This window comes from Hemitrygon akajei, chromosome 1 (assembly GCF_048418815.1).
Source record: "Hemitrygon akajei chromosome 1, sHemAka1.3, whole genome shotgun sequence".
NCBI classification, from domain to species: Eukaryota; Metazoa; Chordata; class Chondrichthyes; order Myliobatiformes; family Dasyatidae; genus Hemitrygon; species Hemitrygon akajei.
In genome coordinates this window covers 162,210,750-162,230,044 of record NC_133124.1, presented here as the reverse complement: position 1 = coordinate 162,230,044, position 19,295 = coordinate 162,210,750, and the positions used below count along the sequence as shown (strand labels likewise).

The window sequence follows — 19,295 nt, the reverse complement described above, 5'->3', positions numbered from 1 at the left end:
GCATCACCTAGTTATGCCTTGTTCTCATTGCTACCATCAGGAAAGAGGTACGGAAGCCTGAAGGCATGTGATTCAGGAACAGCTTCTTCCCCTCTGCTGTCCAATTTCTGAATGGACATTGAACCCATGAACACTACCTCACTGCTGTTTTTGTACTACTTAATTAATTTAACTATTTAAAATACATATACTCACTGTAATTTAGTTTTTTCTTTATTGTCATGTACTGCTGCTGCAAAGAACAAATTTTACGACATTTGCTGATGATGTTAAACCTGATTCTGGTTGAGAGACAGACAGAAAGACACACAGACTCTCACACTCACACTCACACTATATATATATATATATATATATATATAGGTTCTCTTTTTGCACTACTTTATATATGTAGTCCCCTCACCAAGCTCGTATGCAGACTGGCTCATTAGCTGGCTCTGCCAACAGCCAGGTGACTCAGTGGTGAGAAGGCCAGCTTTCATAAACAAAATGCATCCAGGTAGGGTCGGTATGATCTGGGCTTCAACCAAACATGAGACCTCATGATGTTCGGATTAGAGAAACCTTGATTTGTGCGAACGCTGTGCAAATACAGCCCGTACACAATTGTCGGTCGGCAAGAAATTACAGATTGTACACAGCATAAAATTAAAGAAAATATACTTATAAATTTCAGCTTAGTAGGACAAAGAAAAAGGAAAGTAAAGGGCTCATTACAGTTAAACCAGTCCAAATGTGCACATACAGTTGGAGCTCATGTTGGAGTTGTTGTTTTACCCACAGTCTGTGTGAAAGCATGTACCACATTCTGAACTTCACTGGAAATCCATCTCAAACAAATGGGTTCTCTCTCGCTCAGGAGTATTGGCCCTTTCTCCTTGGAGCCATTTATCTGCACAAAGCATTTCTTACAACAGGACTCTCCTTCCCTCTGCATTCTCAGCCATTTTCCTTCCTGTCCTCTCTGCAACTCCTGTCAAAAAACAATCCTCTGAACCAGACTACTGTCTGTCACAAATCTCTCAAAAAGAGAGTGAACATAGTAGAATAGTGTTCATGGGTTCATTGTCTGTTCAGGATAATGGGAAGAGCTGCTCATAAAACACTGAGTACGTGTGTACCCAGTCAATTCTTCCCCCCACCCCCATTCCTGCTCATGTTTATTCTTCAAGTTACTTGTCAGATTTTTCTTACTGAATCCTGTTTCGCTGCAAGGAGTGTCATGTTCATGCTGGGTTGTGATAGGTGGTTTCAGTGTCCCATTTGTGCACGCAAGGTAATCTCTATGTCTCACCTCCCCCCACCTCGACCCTGTCCCTTCCTCTCCTCAACCTATCCTACCCAACCCACCCATTAAATCCCCTCATCATACCTTTGTTCCTCTCTCTTCATTTCTTTTGCACCTTTTTTCATTCCTCTCCCTCCATCCCCTTCTCCTTCACCTCTTGCCCACATCCCATTCCCACTACCCCACTCCTGCAGTGCCCAGAGGTCCGTCTGAACATCATTTCCAACCTGGAGTGTGTGAACGAGGTGATTGGTATCAAACAGTTGTCGCAATCACTGCTGCCTGCAATCGTGGAATTGGCAGAAGATGCCAAGTGGAGGGTGCGCCTCGCCATCATCGAGTATATGCCCCTGTTGGCAGGGCAACTGGTGAGAATTCAAATTGCCTCCACTGAAATGTATTAAATATTGACAGGTCTGAATAGAGTGGACATACAACCATATAACAATTACAGCACGAAAACAGGCCATCTTGGCCCTTCTAGTCCATGCCGAATGCTTACTCTCACCTAGTCCCACTGACCCACACTCAGCCCATAACCCTCCATTCCTTTCCTGTCCATATACCTATCCAATTTTGCACTAAATGACAATACCAAACCTGCCTGTACCACTTCTATTGGAAGCTCATTCCACACAGTTACCACTCTCTGAGTAAAGAAATTCACCCTCATGTTACCCTTAAACTTTTGCCCTCTAAGTTCCAACTCATGTCCTCTTGTTTGAATCTCCCCTACTCTCAATGGAAAAAGCCTATCCACATCAACTCTATCTATCCCCCTCATAATTTTAAATACCTCTATCAAGTTGCCCCTCAACCTTCTACGCTCCAAAGAATAAAGACCTAACTTGTTCAATCTTTCCCTGTAACTTAGGTGCTGAAACCCAGGTAACATTCTAGTAAATCTTCTCTGTACTCTCTCTATTTTGTTGACATCTTTCCTATAATTCGGTGACCAGAACTGTACACAATACTCCAAATTTGGCCTTACCAATGCCTTGTACAATTTTAACATTACATCCCAACTCCTATACTCAATGCTCTGATTTATAAAGGCCAACATACCAAAAGCTTTCTTCACCACCCTATCCACATGAGATTCTACCTTCCGGGAACTATACACCGTTATTCCTAGATCACTCTGTTCTACTGCATTCCTCAATGCCCTACCATTTACCATGTATGTCCTATTTGGATTATTCCTACCAATAAATGTAGCACATCACACTTATCAGCATTAAACTCCATCTGCCATCTTTCAGCCCACTCTTCTAACTGGCCTAAATCTCTCTGCAAGCTTTGTAAACCTACTTCATTATCCACAATGCCACCTACCTTAGTATCATCTGCATACTTACTAATCCAATTTACCACCCCATCATCCAGATCATTAATGTATATGACAAACAACATTGGACCCAGTACAGATCCCTGAGGTACGCCACAAGTCACTGGCCTCCAACCTGACAAGTAGTTATCCACCACTACTTTCTGGCATCTCCCATCCAGCCACTGTTGAATCCATTTCACTACATCGATATTAATACCTAACAATTGAACCTTCCTAACTAACCTTCTGTGTGGAACCTTATCAAAGTCCTTACTGAAGGACAACATCCACTGCTTTACCCTCATCAACTTCCCTCGTAGCCTCTTCAAAAAATTCAATAAGATTTGTCAAACATGACTTTCCACACACAAATCCATGTTGACTGTTCCTAATCCAGATAATTATATATACCATTTCTAAGAATACTTTCTATTAATTTACCCACCACTGACGTCAAACTGACAGGCCTATAATCCCTGCTGTGTTCTACCAGCATTTTGTGTGTGTTGTTGTTTGAATTTCCAGCATCTGCAGATTTCCTCGTGTAGGCCTATAATTGCTAGATTTACTCTTAGAACCCTTTTTAAACAATGGTACCACATGAGCAATACGCCAATCCTCCGACACCATCCCCGTTTCTAATGACATTTGAAATATTTCTGTCAGAGCCCCTGCTATTTCTACACTAACTTCCCTCGAGGTCCTAGGGAATATCCTGTCAGGACTTGGAGATTTATCCACTTTTATATTCCTTAAAAGTGACAGTACTTTCTCCTCATTAATCGTCATAGTTTCCATAACTTCCCTACTTGTTTCCCTTACCTTACACAATTCAATATCCTTCTCCTTAGTGAATACTGAAGAAAAGAAATTGTTCAAAATCTCCCCCATCTCTTTTGGCTCCACACATAGCTGTCCACTCAGATTCTCTAAGGGACCAATTTTATCCCTCACTACCCTTTTGCTATTAATATAACTGTAGAAACCCTTTGGATTTATTTTCACCTTACTTGCCAAAGCAACCTCATATCTTCTTTTAGCTTTTCTAATTTCTTTCTTAAGATTCTTCTTACATTCTTTATATTCCTCGAGCTCCTCATTTACTCCATGCTGCCTATATTTATTGTAGATCTCCCTCTTTTTCCTAACCAAGTTTCTAATATTCCTTGAAAACCATGGCTCTCTCAAACTTTTAACCTTTCTTTTCAACCTAACAGGAACATAAAGATTCTGTACCCTCAAAATTTCACCTTTAAATGATCTCCATTTCTCTATTGCATCCTTCCCATAAAACAAATTGTCCCAATCCACTCCTTCTAAATCCTTTTGCATCTTCTCAAAGTTAGCCTTTCTCCAATCAAAAATCTCAACCCTGGGTCCAGTCCTATCCTTCTCCATAATTATATTGAAACTAATGGCATTGTGATTACTGGACCCGAAGTGCTCCCCAACACATACCTCCGTCACCTGACCTATCTCATTCCCTGACAGAAGGTCCAACACTGCCCCCTTCTCTAGTTGGTACCTCTATGTATTGCTGCAAAAAACTATCCTGCACACATTTTACAAACTCCAAACCATCCATCCCTTTTACAGTATGGGCTTCCCAGTCTATGTGTGGAAAATTAAAATCTCCCACAATCACAACCCTGTGCTTACTACAAATATCTGCTATCTCATTGCAAATTTGCTCCTCCAATTCTCGCTCACCATTAGGTGGTCTATAAATACACCCCTATAAGTGTTACTACACTTCCCATTCCTCAATTCCACCCAAATAGCCTCCCTAAACAAGCCCTCTAATCTATCCTGCCAGAGTACTGCTGTAATATTTTCTCTGACAAGCAACGCAACACCTCCCCCCTTGGCTCTCCGATTCTATCACACCTGAAGCAACGAAATCCAGGAATATTTAGTTGCCAATCACACCCCTCCTGCAACCATGTTTCACTAATAGCTACAACATCATATTTCCAGGTATGGATCCATGCTCTAAGCTCATCCACATTTCTTTCCACCTCTTCCTCTCTATTTATCTCTAACAGTACAAAGAACTTTACTGTCTTTTTCTTCCTTCTCCCATACATCTGTTCCTACACTCTGGTTCCCCTCCCCCCTCATATCTAGTTTAAATCCACTGGAGCCTCTCTAGCTGACCTACTTGCAAGTATATTTGTCCCCCTCCAGTTCAGATGTAAACTGTCCCACTGGAACAGGTGCCACCTTCCCTGGAAAACTGCTCATTTATCTATAAATCTGAAGCCCTCCCTCCTGCACCATGTCTTCAGCCACATGTTGATCTGCACTATCTTACTATTTCTAAACCCACCTGCACGTGGCACTGGTAGCAATCCTGAGATTGCTATCCTGTTGGTCCTGTCCTTTAACTTGGCACCTAGCTCCCTGAACTCTCATGACCTCCTCCTTCTTCCTACCCACATCATTGGTCCCTACATGGACCACGACATCCGGCTGCTCATCCTCCCTCTTGAGAATACTGAGAACTCGATCCGAGATATCGTAGACCCTGGCACCAGGGAGGCAACAGACCATCCGGTATTCTTGATCTCTTCCACAGAACCTCCTATCTGTCCCCCTAACTATCGAATCCCCTCTCACTACTGCTCTCCACTTTTCCCTCCTTCCCGTCTGAGCTGAGGGTCCAGTCTCGGTGCCAGAGACGCAACCACTACAACTTGTCCCTGGTAGGTCGTCCCCACCAACAGTATCCAAAATGGTATACTTATTGTTGATGGGAACGGCCACAGGGGTGCTCTGCTCTTCCTGTCTATTCCCCTTCCCTCTCCTGACAGTCACCCAACTACCTGTCTCCTGACTCCTAGGGGTGACTGTCTCCCTGAAATTCCTGTCTATTTCTGCCTCAGCCTCCCGAATGATCCGAAGTTCATTCAGCTCTAGCTCCAGTTCCCTAACACGGTTTGTCAGGAGCTGCAGCTGGATGCACCTTTTGCAGGTGTAGTCATCAGGGGCAGCTGTGCTCACCTTGACTTCCGACATAAGAGAGAATGTTTCCAGTTGTGGGAATGTTTCCAGTAGTGGGAGAGTCCAGGACCAGAGGCCACAGATCCAGAATAGAAGGTTAATGGGGGTGGCATGGAAGTGTAGCAGCTAACGTAACGCTTTATAGTGCCAGCAATCAGGGTTTAATTCCCACCACTGTCTACAGAGTTTGTACATTCTCCCTGTAACCATGAGGGTTTCCTCCGTGTCTCTGGTTTCCTGCTATGTAGCAAAGATGTACAGTATAGTAAGTTGTGGGCATGCTGTGTTGACATGAGAAACATTGCAACATTTGTGGCCTGCCTCCAGCACATCTTCAGACTGTGCTCATTGACACAGATGATACATTTCAGTCTGCTTCAATGCACGTGACAAATAAAGCTAATCTTTAAAAAAAATTTCAGAACAAAGATGCAGCGGAATTTCTTAAGCCAGAGGGTGGTAAATCTGGAATTCATTGGCATAGGCAGCTGTGGAGGCCAAGTATTTTTTATTTACCCTGTGCTAGATCCCTGCTCGACATCATTCTCACCATAAGATTTGCCTACAGATTTTAGAACTGGTTCATTTATAACATTTTTATTAATGAAATTATTCAGTGCGCACACGTTGTCACTGGACAAAAAAATTGCACAGCACAGGATTTTTGTGCACACAAATTAGAGGGAACATTTCTTCCTGAGATAGATGCGTAAAGGACATCAGACCCTGGGGTCATCTCCCTACTGGACATTTCCCTGGGCAGGATCCTACTGGACACTGGACACTGGGGTATCTCCCTGGGGCAGATCCCTATTGGATGTCAGACTTCATAAGACCATAAGATGTAGGCGCATCGAGGCTGCTCTGCCATTTCATCAAGGCTAATCCAATTCTCCTCTCGGCCCGATTCTCCTACCTTCTCCTTGTAAGTCTTCATGCTCCAACCGATCAAGAATCTATTGACCTCTGCCTTAAATATGCATAAGATTTGGTTCCACAGTTGCCTGTGGCAAAAAATTCCACCAATCTCTGGCTAATAATTTGTCCTCATCTCCACTCTAAAAGGATGCCCCTCTATTCTGAGGCCGTGTCCTCTGGTCTTAGATTCTCCCACCATAAGAAGCATCCTCTCCACATCCATTCTATCAAGGCCTTTTACTATTCAATAGGCTTCAGTGATGTCACCCCTCATTGTTCTGAACTCCAGTGAGTATAGGCCCAGAGCCACCAAACGTTCATATGACAAGCCATTCAATCATTTTTGTGAACTTCCTTTGAACCCTCTCTAGTTTCAGCACATCCTTTCTAAGATAAGGAGCCCAAAACTGCTCAGTGCTCCAAGTGAGGCCTCGCCAGTGCTTCATAGTCTCAACATTACATCAGTGCATTGCATTTGTGCTCCTCACCACAGACTCAGCTTGCAAAGTAACCTGTAGGGAATCCTGCACAAGGATCCCCAAGAAACTTTGTACCTCAGATTTTTGAATTTTCTCTCCATTTAGAAAATAGTCCACCCTTTCATTTCCTCTACCAAAGTGCATGACCATACACTTCCCAACACTGTATTCCATCTGCCATTTCTTTGCCCATTCTCCTAATCTGTCTAAATCCTTCTGTAGTCTTTCTACTGCCTCAAAACTACCTACCCCTCCACCTATCTTTTTATCATCTGCAAAAAAATGCAGTTGCAACAAAGCCATCAATTCCATCCAAAACATTTGCATATAGTGTAAAAAGAATCAGTCCCAACACAGACCCCTGTGGAGCAACACAGCCAGAAAAGGCTCCCTTTATTTCCACCTTTTGACTCCTGCTGATCAGCCATTGCTTTATCCATGCTAGAATCTTTCCTGTAAAACCATAGACTCATAGCTTAATAAGCAACCTCATGTGGCACCTTATCGAAGGTCTTCCGAAAATCCAAGTACCCACATCAACCGATTCTCCTTTGTCTATCCTCCTTGTTATTTCTTCAAATTCCAACAGATTTGTCAGGCAAGATTTTCCCTTGCAGAAATCATGATGACTTGGGCCTATTTTATGATGTGCCTCCAAGTACCCTGAGACTTCATCCTTAATCATTGACTCCAACATCTTCCCAACCACTGAGGCCAGGCTAACTGGCCTGTAGTTTTCTTTCTTCTGCCTCTATCACACCCTCCTTGAATGGTGTGAGTTTCTGGGAAGACGCGGGACAGATGTATTCCAGAAATGAAGAAATACTCAACTGGCACAACAGTACGACTGTGACTGACAAGGCCAGTCACAGCTCATGTAAAGGCAAAAGAGAGGGCATACAACACAGCAAAAATCAGTGGGGAGACAGAGGATTGGGAAGCTTTTAAAAACCTCCAGAGAGCAACTAGGATGGAAAAGATGAAATATGAAAGCAAACTAGCTAACAATAGCAAAGTGGATAGTAAAAAGCCTTTTCATGTATGTGGAAAAAAAAGGGAGAAGTGAGTGGATATAGGATCATTGGAAATGTGGCCAGAGAAATAATAACGGGGAACAAGGAGATAGCCAATGACCTGAATGAGTATTTTGCATTAGTCTTCACTGTAGAAGACACTAGCAGTGTGCCAGAGTTAAAGGGTGTGAGGGAAGGGAAGTGAGTGCAGTTACTATTACAAGGGAGAAGGTGCTTAAAAAGCTGAAAGACCTGAGGGTCCATAATCACCTGGACCAGATGAACTGCACCCTAGGGTTCTGAAAGAGGTGGTGGTAGAGATTGTAGAGGCATTAGAAATTATATTTCAAAAATCATTGGACTCTGGCATGGTGTCAGAGGATTGGAAAATTGCAAATGTTACTCCACTCTCTAAGAAAGGAGGAAGGCACAGAAAGAAAATTATAGACCAGTTAGCTTGACCTCAGTGGTTCAGAAAATATTGGAGTCAGTTGTTAAGGATGAGGTTATGAAGTACTTAGTGACACAAGACAAGATAGTACAAAGTCAGCATGGTTTCCTTAAGGGAAAATCTTGCCTAATGAACCTGTTGGATTCTCTGAGGAGATTACACATAGGTTAGATAAAAGAGATGCAGTAGATGTTGTATATTTGGACTTTCAGAAGGCCTTTGACAAAGTGCCACACGTGAGGCTGCTTACCAAGTTAAGAGCCCATAGTATGATAGGAAAGTTACTGGTATAGTTAGAGCATTGGCTGATTGGTAGGAGGCAGCAAGTGAGAATAAAAGGATCCTTTTCTGGTTGGCTGTCAGTGACTGGTGGTGTTCCGCAGGGGTCGAAGTTGGGCCTACTTTTTATATTCTATATCAATGATTTAGATAATGGAATAGATGGCTTTGTTGCCACTTTTGCAGATGAAGTGAAGATTGGCAGAAGGGCAGGTAAAAAAGCTATAAGAAGATATGTTACTTTGGCAAGTAAGGTGAAAATAAATCCAAAGGGTTTCTACAGTGATATTAATATCAAAAGGATAGTGAGGGATAAAATTGGTCCCTTAGAGAATCAGAGTGGACAGCTATGTGTGGAGCCAAAAGAGATGTGGGAGATTTTGAACAATTTATTTTCTTCTGTATTCACTAAGGAGAAGGATACTGAATTGTGTAAAGTAAGGGAAACAAGTAGGGTAGTTATGAAAACCATGATGATTAAAGAAGAGGAAGTACTGGCGGTTTTAAAGAATATAAAAGTGGATAAATCTCCGAGACCTGACAGGATATTCCCTAGGACCTTGAGGGAGGTTAGTGTAGAAATAGCAGGGGCTCTGACAGAAATATTTCAAATGTCATTAGAAACGGGGATGGTGCCGGAGGATTGACGTATTACTCATGTGGTTCCATTGTTTAAAAAGGGTTCTAAGAGTAAACCTAGCAATTATAGGCCTGTCAGTTTGACGTCAGTGGTGGGTAAATTAATGGAAAGTAGTCTTAGAAATGGTATATATAATTTTCTGGATTAGGAACAGTCAACATGGATTTGTGCGTGGAAGGTCATGTTTGATAAACCTTATTGAATTTTTTGAAGAGGTTACAAGGAAGGTTGACGAGGGTAAAGCAGTGGATGTTGTCTATATGGACTTCAGTAAGGCCTTTGACAAGGTTCCACACAGAAGGTTCAATCGTTAGGTATTAATATTGAAGTTGTGAAATGGATTCAACAGTGGCTGGATGGGAGATGCCAGAGAGTAGTGGTGGATAACTACTTGTCAGGTTGGAGGCCGGTGACTAGTGGTGTGCCTCAGGGATCTGTACTGGGTCCAATGCTGTTTGTCATATACATTAATGATCTGGATGATGGGGTGGTAAATTGGATTAGTAAGTATGCAGATGATACTAAGATAGGTGGCGTTGTGGAAAATGAAATAGGTTTTCAGAGCTTGCAGAGAGATTTAGGCCGGTTAGAAGAGTGGGCTGAATGATGGCAGATGGAATTTAATGCTGATAAGTGTGAGGTGCTACATTTTGGTAGGAATAATCCAAATAGGACATACATGGTAAATGGTAGGGCATTGAGGAATGCAGTAGAACAGAGTGATCTAGGAATAATGGTGCATAGTTCCCGGAAGGTGGAATCTCATGTGGATAGGGTGATGAAGAAAGCTTTTGGTATGCTGGCCTTTATAAATCAGAGCATTGAGTATAGGAGTTGGGTTGTAATGTTAAAATTGTACAAGGCATTGGTAAGGCTAAATTTGGAGAATTGTGTACAGTTCTGGTCACCGATTTATAGGAAAGATGTCAACAAAATAGAGAGAGTACAGAGAAGATTTACTAGAATGTTACCTGGGTTTCAGCACCTAAGTTACAGAGAAAGGTTGAACAAGTTAGGTCTTTATTCTTTGGAGCGAAGAAGGTTGAGGGGGGACTTGATAGAGGTATTTAAAATTATGAGGGGGATAGATAGAGTTGACGTGGATAGGCTTTTTCCATTGAGAGTAGGGGAGAATCAAACAAGAGGACATGAGTTGGAACTTAGAGGGCAAAAGTTTAGGGGTAACACGAGGGAGAACTTCTTTACTCAGAGAGTGGTAGCTGTGTGGAACGAGCTTCCAGTAGAAGTGGTAGAGGCAGGTTCGGTATTGTCATTTAAAAAAAATTGGATAGCTATACGGAATACCGGAAGCCTGGACTGACACCTTGCCCTACTGTCCTTTTTATTATTTATTGTAATGCCGGTACTGTTTTTGTGCACTTTATGCAGTCCAGTGTAAGGTCTGTAGTCTAGTGTAGCTTTCTCTGTGTTGTTTTTTTTAATTGCGTAGTTCAGTGTCGTTTTTTGTACTGTGTCATGTAACACCATGGTCCTGAAAAATGTTGTCTTATTTTTACTATGCACTGTACCAGCAGTTATGGTCGAAATGACAATAAAAGTTGACTTGACTTGACAGGAAAGGAAAGGAATGGAGGGTTGTGGGCTCAGTGCAGGTCGGTAGGACTAGGTGAGAGTAAGGGTTTGGCATGGACTAGAAGGGAAGAGATGGTCTATTTCCGTCCTGTAATTGTTACATGGTTATATGTTATAGATAGAGTTGGCTGTGCTCGGGTGCTTCCAGAGGCTGCATCGGGAAGTTTTGCCACGTTGGAGGTTTCTTCCTTCTGCCATCTGCGTGAGATGATGGGCTATCTGGGACTTTGAGACTTTTTTTTTTACCGTGCCCATGGTCTGCTCTTATCAAATTATGGTATTGCTTTGCACTGTTGTAACTGTATGTTATAATTATGTGTTTTTTTTGGTCAGTTAGTCTTGGTCTGTCTTGTGTTTATGTGATATCATACTGGAGGAACATTGAATTTCCCCTTGGGGATGAATAAAGTATCTATCTATCTATCTATCTATCTATCTATATGGTTATAATGTTGAGGAAACAGGTAGGCTGCAGAAGGACTTAGACAGATTAAGAGAACGGGCAAGGAAGTGGCAAATGAAATACAATGTTGGAAAATACATGTTCATTGCATTTTGGTAGTAGAAATAAATGTGCAGACTTTTTTCTAAATGGGGAGAAAATCCGGAAATCTGAGATGCAAAGGGACTTGGGTGTCCTTGTGCAGAACACCTTAAAGGTTAACTTGTAGGTAGCGTTGGTTGTAAGGAAAGCAAATGCAATGTTAGCATTCATTTCAAGAGGTCTAGAATACAAGAGCAGGGATGTAATGCTGAGGCTTTATAATGCAGTGATGAGGCCTCACCTTGTGTATTGTGAACAGTTTTGGGCTGAGAACAGTTCTGAGAAAAGAAGTGCTGGCATTGGAGAGGGTACAGAGGATATTCACAGAACATCTGTTAGCTCTGGATATGTACTCGCTGGAATGTAGAAGGATGAGGGTGATCTCATTGAAAACTTTTGAATGTTGAAAGGCCTGGGAGTATATATGGAAAGGATGTTTCCCATGTTGGGGGAATCTAGGACAAGAGGGCACAGCCTCAAGATAGAGGGGTGTCCATTTAGAATAGAGATGTAGAGAAATTTCTTTAGCCAGAGGGTGGTGAATTTGAGGAATGTATTACCACAGCCAGATGTGGAGGCCAGGTCATCGGTGTATTTAAGGCAGAGCTTGATAGGCTCTTGATTGGACATCAGTGGTTACGGGGAGAAGGTTGCTAGTGAGGCTGAGGAAGGGTAGAAAAGGATCAGCCATGATTGAATGGCGGAGCAAAACTGGTGGGCCAAATGGCCTAATTCTGACCCTATGTCTCATGGTCTTGAAGATTGGAGTGACATTTGCAATTTTCCAATCTTCTGGAACCTTTGCAGAATCTAGTGATTCTTGAAAGATCATTACTAATTACTAATTTCCAATTAACACTGGCTAACTCCTCTGTCATGTCTCTGTAATTCCCTTTATCCCACTCTGGAGACATCTTCCCAGGATAGGTCTTCACTGGACATCAGACACTGGGAACATCTCCCTGCGGTAGATCCCAAATGAACAGCAGACTCCTGGGCAGGTTCCTACTGGACAACAAACCTGGGGAATATCTCCCTGGGGTAGATCTTTACTGGACATCAGACTCCAGAGATATTTCCCTAGGATAGATCCTTACTGGACATCAGACCCTGGAGACGTCTCTCTGGGCAGGTACCTACTGGACATCAGACCCCGGAACATCTCTCTGGGATAGATCCTTACTGGTCATCAGATCCCTGGGTAGAACCCTACTGGACATCATTTTCTGGAGATATCATCTTGGGATATCCCTACTTGGACTTCAGACCCTGGGAACATTTCCCAGGCCTTGACACCATGCCAGACTTGAGGTACAATTGCACTGGAATCTGACACAGGCAGAGGACTGTGGCTTTGGGGACGTGGTACTAGTGACCCTCCATCGCTATTCTGACTGTGGTATGTCTGTCGAAAGGTTTATGTGGTAGGCAGCCAGTGTCCACCTTAAACATGCTCTCCATTTATCTCTGCAGGGTATGGAGTTCTTCAACGAGAAGCTGAACTCTCTCTGTATGGCCTGGCTGGTGGATCACGGTGAGGATCACAGCTCATATCTCTACTTGTCATTGTGCACAGACACCGTACGTTGGGAAGCACAATGGCTCAGAGGGTAAACTCACAGTCTCCCAGTCCCTGAGTCAGGTTCAGTCCTAGAATCTGGCACTCACTGTGTAGAGTTTGCCATGTTCTCCCTGTGACTGTTTGGGTTTCCCATGGATACTGTATTTCCCTCCCACCTCGTAATGAGCTGTGGGTTTGTGGGTTAATTAGTCACTGTTAACAAACCCTGGTGTGTGAGTGAGTGTTAGAATCAGGGGGCAGCTGATGTGTTGAGCATAAAAATAGTGTAAATTGAGGGCAATGGTCAGCATGGAGTTGAAGAGCTGAAAGGCCTGTTGGCACTCCGTCTCTCTGTCTCACTCTCTCACACACACACACGTGGAGTGGGTGAGTCAGGAGGGTGTTCATTCCTGTCCCCACCATCTCAGGAGGAGGAAGGCGAGACTCTGCCACTTGAACATGGGATGGGTGAAGGAGGTAGGAGGCCACACGCAGGGGTGCTGTCCCTGTTGACGATCAGTGTAATAGATGCACCCACCTCTGGTGCACAGGGCTCCATTGGCAAGTAGATTTCAGAGCAGGAGAATATGAATAATGTGAGGAATGGTTGCCTGGATCTGAGACTGAGACACATGGCTTCTCTTTCAGTTTATGCCATCCGAGAAGCAGCCACCAACAACCTGAAGAAGCTGACCCAGAAATTCGGAAAGGCCTGGGCCCAGAACATCATTATCCCTAAAGTGTTGGCCATGTCTAACGACCCCAACTACCTTCACAGGATGACCACCCTGTTCTGTGTCAATGTAAGTGCCTTGGTGGCTTCAACTTCCCTGCATTGCACTGTCGTGTCTTCAAAGCCTAGCTCCAGCCACCCAGTCTGGGATTTCTGAACAGACTGGCAACTTGTATCTAACGACTCAGCAGGAAGTGTGGTCAGTGCTGTAATGCAGAAAGCCAGGCAAGTGTTTCAGTATATGGTTCCCAGAAACCACAATGCTGAAAACACAAAATGGTTTAACATTGAACAGGGCTCTTTATGCCTATCTACAGAAGATTAAATAAAATTCTGAATATCGAAAGGCCTAGATAGAGTGAATGTGGAGAGCAACATTCACAAAATGCTGGAGGAACTCTGCAGGTCAGGCGGCATGTATGAAGAGGAATAAACAGTCATTTTGGGCCAAGACCCTTCATCAGGACTGGATGTGGAGAGGATGTTTTCTTTAGTGGGAGAGTTGAGGACCATAGGGCATGTCCTTGGGATACAGGAAAGTCAATTGGAAGTCAATTTAGCAGTGAATCTGTGGAATTCATTGCCACAGATGGCTGTAGAAGCAAAGTTATTGAGTATATTTAAAGCGAATGTTGATAGGTTCTTGATCAGAATCAGGTCTATTATCACCGGCATGTGACATGAAATTTGTTAACTTTGCAGCAGTTCAAGGCAATACATAATGTAGATGAGGAAAAAAAAAATAATAATAAATAAACAAGTGAATCAATTACAGTATATGTGTATTGAATAGATTTCTTAAAAGTGCAAAAAACAGAAATACTGTATATTAAAAAAGTGAGGTAGTGTCCAAGGATTCATTTAGGAATTGGATGATAGAGGGGAAGCAGCTGTTCCTGAATCACTGAGTGTGTGCCTTCAGGCTTCTGTACCTCCTACCTAATGGTAACAGTGAGAAAAGGGTATGTACTAGGTGATGGAGGTCCTTAATAATAGATGCTGCCTTTCTGAGACACTGCTCCCTGAAGGTGTCCTGTGTACTCTGTAGGCTAGTACCCAAGATGGAGCTGACTAGATTTACAACCCTCTGCAGCTTCTTTTGGTCCTGTGCAGTAGCCCCCCTCCCCCATACCATGCAGTGATGCAGCCTGTCAGAATGCTCTCCACGGTACAACTAAAGAAGTTTTTGAATGTATTTGTTGACATGCCAGATCTCTTCAAACTCCTAATGAAGTATAGCCACTATCTTGCCTTCTTTATAACTACCGTAGATTTCGCACTACAGAGCGCACCTGATTAAAAGCCGCTGGCTCTAATTTTAGAAAGAAAATCAATTTTGTACTTGTACAAGCCGCACCGGATTTTAGGCCGCAGGTGTCCCACGTTGTAATATGAGATATTTACACAGAAAGATATTACACGTGAGGATTTTTTAACTTTTAATTAAATCCATATGGTAACATAAACAAATACATATTGCAAATGCTTTTTTTCGAACCGTGCCTGTAACACGGCTACTTTTAAATATACATACGTATCGGTAACACACAAATTACGTTGCGTATACATTCCAATATCTCCTAACGACTGGTAAAAAAATATATACTGCAGCCTACCAGGAAAAGTTATTGATCGCCTTTAACTTAAAAGCAGCGTTTCGCGCTGGCCTAATGCCCCCACCTTCCCGTTTATCGCAAACCGGTATTTCCCACAAGACGCGGCGAAACCGGATGTGACGTCATAGTATCCCGGGATGTAGTACTTCTAACTTTAACTAGAAAATACTAACAAATGAATTACTAAGCGAAAATATTATAAACTAAATAACTGCCATAAAGGCAGCACAATGCTTTTCTTCGAGTGTTTTCCATGTTGATGAGGGTGAGTACAAATGACTGATTTACAATAATTTAATTGTGAAAGTGCGCTTGATTTATCGTACAATTTCATTGGACCTCTGTGAACTACTCATCAATTTTATTGGTCTACTGTTACTAGGCAAAATGTTTTTGGCGGCATGAAAAAAAATCATGCATTAGCCGCACCGTAGTAAAGGCCGCAGTGTTCAAAGCTGTTCAAAATGTGGGAAAAAAGTAGCGGCTTATAATCCGACATCTACGGTATATCAATATGTTGGAACCAGGTTAGATCCTCAGAGATCTTGACACCCAGGAACTTGAAACTGCTCACTCTCTCCACTTCTGATCCCTCTATGAGGATTGGTATGTGTTCCCTCATCTTATCCTTCCTGAAGTCCTCTTACTGATGTTGGGTGCATGGTTATTGCTGCGGCACCATTCTAGTAGTTAGCATATCTCACTCCTGTACGCCCTGTCATCACCACCTGAGATTCTGTCAACGGTTGTATAGATAGCAAATTTATAGATGGTATTTGAGCTATGCCTAGCCACACAGTCATGTATATAGAGTAGAGCAGTGGGCTAAGCACACACCCCTGAGGTGCGCCAGTATTGATAGTCAGCGAGGAGGAGATGTTATAAATAACAAATAAATAGAGGGTTACCTCAAAGCGGAGTGGCCTGTGGAAAGCGGCCAGTGAGTGAGTGGGCCAGTGAAGGAGTGGAGATTTGAGGCTTTGACAAGAAAAGGCGGAGGACGAGCTTGTTCCCAGTTAATCTTTACAATGCCTCCTGAGACAGTGATGTGCCTCTCCTGTGAGATGTGGCAGTCTTGGGGGAACTCCCCTCTCCCACAGAGTCACATCTGCCAGAAGTGCTTGTGGCTGGGCGATCTGGAAGACCGTGTGAGGAATCTGGAGCAGCAGCTGGATGACCTTCGACTCATAAGGGAGAATGAGGCAGTCATAGATGAGAGCTACAGGGAGGTAGTCACACCTAGGCTGCCGGAAGCAGGTCATTGGGTGACAGTCCGAGGGGGAAAGCGAAGGAGAGTAGACAGGTAGTGCAGAGCACCCCTGTAGCCATTCCCCTGGATAATAAGTTTACCGTCCTGGATGCTGTTGGTGAGGACGACCGACCAGGTGTGAGCCACGGTGGCAGGGCCTCTGGTGCTGAGTCTGACCCTGTGGTGCAGAAGGATGGGACGGAGAAGAGGAGAGCTGTCGTCATTGGAGACTCTATAGTCAGGGGAGCAGACAGGAGATTTTGTGGACGTGAGAAGGAAACCCGCATAGTTTGTTGCCTCCTGGGTGCCAGGGTCCGGAATTTCTCTGTCCGGGTGCACGACATCCTGGTACGAGAGTGAAAGCAACCAGAAGTTGTGATACATGTTGGGAGCAATAACATAGGCAGGAAGAGGGATGAGGTCCTGAAGTGTGAGTTTCGGGAACTAGGCAGAAGGCTGAAGAACAGGACCTCAAGGGTGGCGTTCTCAGGATTGCTGCCAGTACTACGTGATAGTGATGGTAAGAATTGGAGGAGATGGCAGTTGAATGCGTGGCTGAGGAGTTGGTGCAGGGGGCAGGGTTTTAGATTTTTGGACCATTGGGATCTCTTCTGGGGAAGGTGGGACCTGTACAGATTGGATGGGTTGCACCTGAACTCGAGGGGGAGCAATATCCTTGCTGGTAGGTTTGCTAGCATGGTTCGGGAGGGTTTAAACTAATTTGCAAAGGGGATGGGACCCGGAGCGATAGAGCAGTGAAAGAAGTGCATGGAGTAAAGCCAGATCTAACATATAGAGAGACATTGAGGGAAGAGAAGCAGAATAAAGGGTGTAAAGGTAGTAAGGTAGAAGGGCTAAAGTGTGTGTACTTCAATGCAAGAAGCATCAGGAACAAAGGTGATGAACTGAGAGCTTGGATACATACATGGAATTATGATGTAGTGGCCATTACGGAGACTTGGCTGGCACCAGGGCAGGAATGGATTCTCAATATTCCTGGATTTCAGTGCTTTAAAAGGGATGGGGGGGGGGGGAAGGGGAGGAGGGGTGGCATTACTGGTCAGGGATACTATTACAGCTGCAGAAAGGGTGGGTAATGTAGCAGGATCCTCTTTTGGGTCAGTATGGGTGGAAGTCAGGAACAGGAAGGGAGCAGTTACTCTACTGGGGGTATTCTATAGGCCCCCTAGTAGCAGCAGATTGGGAGGCAAATTTTGGAAAGGTGAAAAAATAACAGGGTTGTTACCATGGGTGACTTTAACTTCCCTAATATTGATTGGCACTTGATTAGTTCCAAGGGTTTAGATGGGGCAGAGTTTGTTAAGTGTGTCCAGGATGGATTCCTGTCACAGTACATTGACTGGTCGACTAGGGGGAATGCCATACTAGATCTAGTATTAGGTAACGAACCGGGTCAGGTCACAGATCTGTCAGTGGGTGAGCATCTGGGGGACAGTGATCACCACTCCCTGACCTTTAGCATTATCATGGAAAAGGATAGAATCAGAGAGGACAGGAAATTTTTTAATTGGGGAAGGGCAAATTCTGAGGCTATAAGGCTAGAACTTGCGGGTGTGAATTGGGATGATGTTTTTGCAGGGAAATGTACTATGGACATGTGGTCGATGTTTAAGGATCTCTTGCAGGATGTTAGGGATAAGTTTGTCCCGGTGAGGAAGATAAAGAATGGTAGGGTGAAGGAAACATGGGTGACAAGTGAAGTAGAAAATCTAGTCAGGTGGAAGAAGGCAGCATACATGAGGTTTAGAAAGCAAGGATCAGATGGGTCTATTGAGGAATATAGGGTAGCAAGAAAAGAGCTTAAGAAGGGGCTGAGAAGAGCAAGAAGGGGGCATGAGAAGGTGAGTAGGGTAAAGGAAAACCCCAAGGCATTCTTCAATTATGTGAAGAACAAAAGGATGACAGGAGTGAAGGTAGGATCGATTAGAGATAAGGGTGGGAAGATGTGCCTGGAGGCTGTGGTAGTGAGCGAGGTCCTCAATGAATACTTCTCTTCGGTATTCACCACTGAGAGGGAACTTGATGATGGTGAGGACAATATGAGTGAGGTTGATGTTCTGGAGCATGTTGATATTAAGGGAGAGGAGGTGTTGGAGTTGTTAAAGTACATTAGGACAGATATGTCCCCGGGGCCTGACGGAATATTCCCCAGGCTGCTCCACGAGGCAAGGGAAGAGATTGCTGAACCTCTGGCTAGGATCTTTATGTCCTCGTTGTCCACAGGAATGGTACCGGAGGATTGGAGGGAGGCGAATGTTGTCCCCTTGTTCAAAAAAGGTAGGAGGGATAGTCCAGGTAATTATAGACCAGTGAATCCTACGTCTTCGGTGGGAAAGCTGTTGGAAAAGATTCTTAGAGATAGGATCTATGGGCATTTATAGAATGAATCATGGTCTGATCAGGGACAGTGAGCATGGCTTTGTGAAGGGCAGATCGTGCCTAATAAGCGTGATTTATTAACGGCCTGGATGTGGGGATAGAAGGGTGGGTTGGCAAGTTTGCAGACGACACAAAGGTTGGTGGTGTTGTAGATAGTGTAGAGGATTGTCGAAGATTGCAGAGAGACATTGATAGGAT

At 43.8% G+C, this 19,295-nt stretch overlaps 1 protein-coding gene across 2 annotated transcripts in view; it reads left to right on the top strand.

The window, feature by feature from the left end:
- Window positions 1-19,295, top strand: part of LOC140731845 (serine/threonine-protein phosphatase 2A 65 kDa regulatory subunit A beta isoform-like) — an 86,229-nt gene that overhangs the window by 41,893 nt on the left and 25,041 nt on the right. For both annotated transcript variants that reach the window (XM_073053753.1, XM_073053762.1), the window contains exons 10-12: window positions 1,483-1,656; window positions 13,012-13,072; window positions 13,748-13,902. In XM_073053753.1, coding sequence (XP_072909854.1) covers window positions 1,483-1,656; window positions 13,012-13,072; window positions 13,748-13,902 — 390 coding nt within the window. The remainder of the gene's footprint in view (window positions 1-1,482; window positions 1,657-13,011; window positions 13,073-13,747; window positions 13,903-19,295) is intronic.